The sequence below is a fragment of the Merops nubicus genome, unplaced genomic scaffold, assembly GCF_000691845.1.
Source record: "Merops nubicus isolate BGI_N331 unplaced genomic scaffold, ASM69184v1 scaffold975, whole genome shotgun sequence".
Lineage (NCBI taxonomy): Eukaryota > Metazoa > Chordata > Aves > Coraciiformes > Meropidae > Merops > Merops nubicus.
The window spans coordinates 59330-66018 of NW_008610010.1; the positions used below are offsets into that span (position 1 = coordinate 59330).

Below are 6689 nucleotides of genomic sequence, written 5' to 3' on the forward strand. Positions count from 1 at the left end.
TGGCACCACTCAAAGCCAGTTTCTCATGTCTGCTTTCTCAGCTAAAAAGCACCCTTAGGTAGCACTTAAAGTCATCTCTCCCTAGCCCAAAGTGCTCTGTCGAGCAACTGGCAAAGCTCAAGTTTTACAGAATATGCAGCAGCAGTTGCCAGCACCCCAGCACCTACAAGTTCCCAGGGGTATACAGGACTCTGTCCTACGTTTTGGATGCCAGTGTGGATATCCATGCTGGGGGCCTGCTGGAGGTACCATCTGTCCCAAGCCCCTGTAAATTGGCTGCAACTACAAGGCCAGCAATACCTGGTCTCATCAGTGTTCCTAGGTAAAGAATTGTCTCCTCCCCAAGCTAAACCTTGGCTAAACCTTGAGAATGGTGAAGGTATCAATAAATCTCTGCTGGTGGTCTGCAAGACCCTGCATGACAACTGTAGGAGTTACTGTGCTTTTAATATAGTCACAGATAATACAGGGAGTGGAGGACACCAGGTGAGACTGCTGGGTGCTGTCAAGAGTTTCTCTGTAGTCAAGGAGGTAGGCAGAGTTGATGATGGCACCATGGCCTGTATGCTTCTATGCAGTCTTTCCCACAGGTGAAGGTACTTAGCCACTGACCAGCAGCAGTCAAGGACAGCAAAATTCCACACAGAAGGACCCTGCAAAGACTTTGAATGTGGGTCTCCACAAAACTTCGTACACGTTACTGTTCCTCCTGTGCTCTAAGCACTCTTACAATCTCATCTCCCAGACTCAAAATATCTTGCCAGCTACAGGGAATTGGTCTTGGCTACATTCCCTGACAGGATGTCATATTCTGCAGTTGTATGCATCTCACAGGGGTGCAAGGTGCTGATCTGAGCCATTCCCTTGCACAGCAGCACCACTACCACCTTAAGCAGGGGCTGGAGGGCCTTCTTACTGTTCTGACATGGCTCTGCCTGGCCTGAGATGGGAACAACACTGACTGCATGATCTGAAGGCCAGAAGCACCAAACCTCACTGTCTGGGAAAGAACCTCCACGCTGTCATCCTTGCGTAGCAGTTATTGAAATGGACACTGGCATTTGCCTCACTCAGACAACGGAGCACAAGACCTACTGGGGGGGTTTGCCTGTTATGGCAAAACAGTCCCTGCCTGCTTGATGATGGACCGGCCCCAAGCCAAAGAACATTTAACTCCAAAATGAATATTCTCAACAGCCTATGCTGGGCACATGAGAAGCTTTGCAGAAGTTTTCAGTGCAATTGACTGCCTCCGTTAACCCAAAGAAGCTCATACTGCAAAGATTGCAACATGATATTGTATGCTCATAAAAGCAAACGTCCTTTTATGTTATAATGCTGAAATTAAAAAACCGAATTCTTACCCAAACTCTCCTGAAGATTTTTTTCCAGTATATTTTCTTATTTTCTGCAGTGTTCCTGAAGAGGTCCCTGCAGATCATTATTAAATAAAAATTATTTGCTATAATAAAAAGAACCTACATAAATTCAACTTAAACCCAGAAATGTAGGGATCAAAAATATGGATACAAAGATCAGTATATATTATAATTCACAGGTTACACTACAAGTAACCATTAAAATAACTTCATAAAACACCTAAACACAGACTGAGCATAATGTCATGATTACTAGTAGCAATGCAAGCTAGCAAACGTTATATGGCATCCTGCTTAGAGAGAACTTGTTTAGGGATATAGTGGCATTAATTTTAAGGCTGAATCAACAAGCGGAAAGTCATACAGAACAACAAACTTACAAACCTTGATGCTTCATCTAAATGAACTTAAAGAAACAATAAAGAAGATGGAATAAATTTTAAAATCTAAGATAAAAGATTATGGAGTCCTTTATGGGACAGAAGGCACCTCACACCCAGAATGCATATTTTGGGTCTATATGTATACTTGTTTGAGGACTTCTAATTGAAAAGGCCAAGAAGTCCCTCCTGAGGACCTACATGAAAATCTCTCTGTATATACTCGGCACAACAGATCAGGATAATTACTTGGAATGCCATTCAATATCAACTACAACCACTTGGAAATTCTGATCCTTCTCATTTCTAACAAGTGTACAGAAATGAGGTTAGGATTTCATGTCAAGGCTTGGACTTGTAAAACAAAAGTAAAATTTAAAAAAATCAAACTTTATTATTCTATGAGGAAACTGAATTCCAAAGCCTAGGATTTGCTTAAAAAATGGTGCCCCTGCTTCAAATACATCAGAGTTTGTTGCAAGAGAAACAAAAATATGGCTAAACAAACTCCCTACCTGGCCAGGCTTCGTCTGTATTGGCACTTTCTTGTACTCTCTTCTGAAGCAATATTGCAGCAGTTGTTAAGGTTGGAGGTTTTCTCTGGGTCACTGTTTGCTTGCCCTAGTGAAAGAAGATGCACAAGCCACACTCAACTCTAGCAAGGAGCTTACAAAGCCCAGTGAAAACTCTCCACTGTTGGAGCAACACTAGAAAGGAACAGAGAAAAGGTGCACACCCTTCCACCTGGAAGCCATTTTTTCCTACCTAAAATAGATAAAAGAATAGCAAGATTTTCAAACATCTTAAAAACCCAAAGAAATAGAGAAAGCAAAGAAAATCGGTACTCTCATAAAGGAACTGTTTACTTTTTCGGTTTTGGTTTTTTTTTTTTTTTTTTTTTTCTGTAATAAAGTAGGAGCTCACTTCAATATACTGCTGATGTGCTTCATTTTTCTGCTTCCCCAAAAGGGGCTTAGCCCTTTGGCCTTGTATCTAGCAGCCAGAGAATAAATCAGCTGTACATTTGCAGGGAACAGCAAACCTGTCAACAGCAAGGACACCTAATGAACAGGAAGAGCTTGCTTCATGTGTGGTAAAAGCTGCCAGCTTTCTGCCTCCCTACAGCTGTTACCCTGGAATCCAATTGCAGAAGAGTTTGAAGAAATTGTTGTCCAACTTTTTCACAGTGTCATATTCTGTGAGTTTTTATATCATACAAAGGGCTCCAGTTTCAGGGAACTCCCAGGTAATATTCAGCATATATCTTAAGAGTTTATTAGCTTCCCAGGAATCTTAAGTTTTACACTAGTATAGGTCTTTACTCACCCTAAACTACCATTTGGCAAGTCTGCCTCCAGGACAAGTGTGACTGTATTTGCTTACCGAAGCCCGTTTGGTGGTCTGTGCAGCAAAGGCACGAGAGGCAACTTGTTTTTCACAAAACTTCATGTGCCTCTGTGCTGCAGCCTCATTAAATCTTCGTGAGCAGTGTGGACACTGAATATAGTCTGGCCATAAGAAAGGAATAACTCATGTCATGGTTTATACACAACAGGAGAAGAATTGCCTTGCTTTACTGGAGCACTCAAGATGCAGTTCAAAACCTGGCTCCGCCAGCAGGTGACCATGGTGAGATCCCAGCAGTTCCCAAACTACAAACTTAGGAGCTAACTACATAAACCTCCTCTAGAAAAGCTCTTGGGATCCTAAAATACATGCTTATGGCATTAACCCTGCGAACAGTAATTGCTTTCAGAAGTAAACCCCTGGGGATTAATAAAAGCAGAATTTATTTTCTTTGCTCTATTTCCACCCCTAACCTCGCAATTAACACGTCTGCAGAAAAAACGTTATTTTAAAATTCCTAGAGTAGTCGAACCCAAAGTTTTTAAGACTGCTTTTAAAAATGGGTCATTAGGATTGCTATTTGGTAAAACACTGCTGAAGACTTGTGCCTGGCCAGCTGAGGCACATCCAATAGCCAGATTTCTGGGTGTGAAGCAGCATTGTTAAGAGCACACATCAGTGCTGCCTGAACTCATTCTTGACAGTGTTAGAGCCCTGATCCTGTTAAAAGCTATTTAGTGACATTTATTGCTGGTGCACTCCATTTCAGAGAACAGTCAGTGTTCAGGGTCCAGGCAATCAAACTCAGTCCTCACAATGCCCTTGGCATTCTCAGGCCCTTCCTGTCTGCCCAGTGCCTGTTACAAAAGCAGCCCAGGTGTCCTTATCCTAATATTACAGATGTAGCATCTTTACAAATTGTTTTTTTTCAGTGACAGCCTAGAAAAGGTGGCCCAAGCAGCCAGCAAAAGCCAACTCCAGAGCAGCAGCATGGGCAAAATGGTTATGAACACACGGGAGGGGAAGATGAGACAGGGTAGATACCTGGCTTCAGGGAGGCTGGCAGGGAGACCTGGCACTTCAAGGGAGAATGGGGAGCTTTGGGCTCTGTTTGGAGGAGGAAGAGATGGAAGGGGAATCTCTCTCTCCTCCCCACAATCCACATCCTTTCTCCCCAGTCCTGTAGTATATACAGCCTCACTAGGCCCCTCAGCAATTTTTCTTTCCCAAAAAGCAGTTCTCCAATTCTTTTCTCCATAACTACTGTTGCTCTTGCACAACTTGATTTCCTCCAAGAAGGACAAGGAAAGGGAGGGGTCTGCTCTTAGAGTCAGTAGAGTCAGATGAGAAATAATAGAGCCATTAAGGAAATCAGCAGTGGAAATTCAGAGAGGAGCATGACCCCAATCAAGGAAGGAAGATGTGTCCTGCTGCTTATACTGCATTGCTGTCATCTAGAAGAGGAGAAAGGCTGGAGTCCCAGCAGCTGGTTTTGCTATCAGTCACAAATTCCTGCTCTGTAAGTGAGCCCAGGGAGCCCCCCCTTTTCCCCCTCACCCTCCACCTTCCTAATGCAGGCAGGACTACTGAGACCCTTTCCAGGATTGCCCTGATGTTTCATAAATGATGTTGTGAGAAATACTGGCTGAATGTACATCTTTTCAGATCCACAGCTTCTAACACAGTGAGCTCTGTGCGGGGACCACACCTGGTATAAGAAGTAAACCGGTCTTCTCTTTTTATAAATGACTTCCCCTATCTGCACAGTTGGGTGGGGAAGGACAGTGGAAAAGGTCCAGTTAGTTAAAAGGTATGGTTAGTTTTCCTCCCCACCACCTCTATATTGCACTCCTACTAATTTAAGACAAGAAATACAACTGAAAAGTATGGAGGGAATTTGTGCTGCGTTGTGCCAGGGAGTGCAAAACTGAAGCCCAGCTATGGATAATGGGAGGTCACTGCTTTACCAAAGACCAGGACAGGAACAGTAGTAAGGTAAAGCAGACCACAAACCTGGATTGATGCTTGGTGGGGGAGGAGGCGGAAGAGGGCGGCCCTCCTTCAGGGCTTTTGTGACCTGCTTGGCTGATAGAATAGCATTAATAAAATCCTCATGGTGCTGCCTCCAGTTAGATTTCTTCCCTGGCTGTTTCTGTAATGGAAATAAAAGAAAACACAAAACATATTTCCCCTTTGCAAGGGACAGAGAAACATCTTACAGTGAGGGTTCTTCCTTTCTGAGGGAAAGGCAAAATGTTACAAAAAAAAGAAATTTGCTTTTATTGAAAGGCATAGGAAAGCTGATCTAGCCCTTTGCTGTCCATTGACAGCACAAGAAGATGGATAAAAGAACAAGGCACTCAAACAAAACACTCTGATCATGGCAGACCAAAGGGCATTTAAAAGGGAAAAGACAGGATGACCAATGATCAATGCCTTCCCTACTCCTCCACTTGTTAGATTCTTCTTGCTTTAAATGTTTGTGCACTGCTGTTTCATTCCACAACTGAATGAAAGACATTTTACAATGGCAGTGTGCATGGATACCAAATTAGCAATGATTTGGCAACTCTAAGTAAAATTATACACATGCTTGTCCATATATATTCCCCTCCTCCCCAACAGTGCATGAAAAAACAACTTGTTCCAGTAAGAGCTTAAGCCTCTTTCTCTCCAGCTCTGTAAATAAGTTCAGTTTAAACACATTTTAAACCCTTGAGTCCAGTGAATCTCTGTAGCTTCATCCGTGGAAGATTCAGCATTACTGGCAGCTCTCAGGTTCAACATGGGGCGTTCATGCACCAACCATCTTGGGTCATGCTCTCTTTCAGGTTTACGTGAAGAGGAAGCTGTCAGAGACTTCTGTACTCTTTAAAATGCATACACAAGCACTTCCTAGAAGAGCAAAGACACCTGTGTTCCCAGAGTAGTCATGACACCTACTGGTTTGGCTTCTGAACACAGAAATATTCTCCAGCATTAGCAGCACAGGGAGGGGGAGGAAAGAATTTGGCACCAAGTCAAGTACATATGCAAGACTCATCCTCAACATCCAGGCTTTGTCCTCATAGGAAACAATAGCGTTGCTGAATGAAAGACTTTGTATGGAGATAACACACACGCTTCAATTTTAACTACACCTTTTGCAGGGGCTGCTTCTTCACGGTGGTGATTTCTGTTCCCTGCAGTCTCTGTTTCAAAGAGTTGAAGGGCTTGCGCTTCTTGTTGAAGATTTTCTTGCATATTGGATCATGTCTCATCTGGGATGCAAAGCAAAACAGTCATTTATAGATTGAAGTCATGCTTTGTTAATGATACTTCCTTATTCAGGCTTCCAAATTACTTCTGTGTGGGAGCAGGGAGCTGAAACAGTATTTATTTTGGGTTCATTTTAACTCCTGAAGGAGTTCAGCAAAACTTTAAAGAGCTGTCCAAGTACAGCTGCAGTTTAACACAAATACGAAATAGAAGCCATTTTCACTGTGTTGTGCTCAGGGACATGCTGGAGGCCAGCATAAATGACTTGCAGAGAAGAACAGGCTGGGTTTGTCAGCAGGAAAAGTCCCATTGGGCTCCCACACCC

At 43.1% G+C, this 6689-nt stretch overlaps 1 protein-coding gene across 1 annotated transcript in view; it reads right to left on the minus strand.

Annotated features, from left to right (window-relative positions):
* Positions 1-764: 764 nt before the first annotated feature.
* The window catches only part of ZC2HC1B (zinc finger, C2HC-type containing 1B), an 8935-nt gene continuing 3010 nt past the window's right edge, over positions 765-6689 (minus strand). Inside the window, exons 3-7 of the mRNA XM_008940735.1 lie at positions 6247-6366; positions 5120-5258; positions 3143-3267; positions 2275-2380; positions 765-970 (exon numbers count right to left, since the gene is read on the minus strand). Of these exons, the coding sequence (XP_008938983.1) occupies positions 765-970; positions 2275-2380; positions 3143-3267; positions 5120-5258; positions 6247-6366 (696 nt within the window). The remainder of the gene's footprint in view (positions 971-2274; positions 2381-3142; positions 3268-5119; positions 5259-6246; positions 6367-6689) is intronic.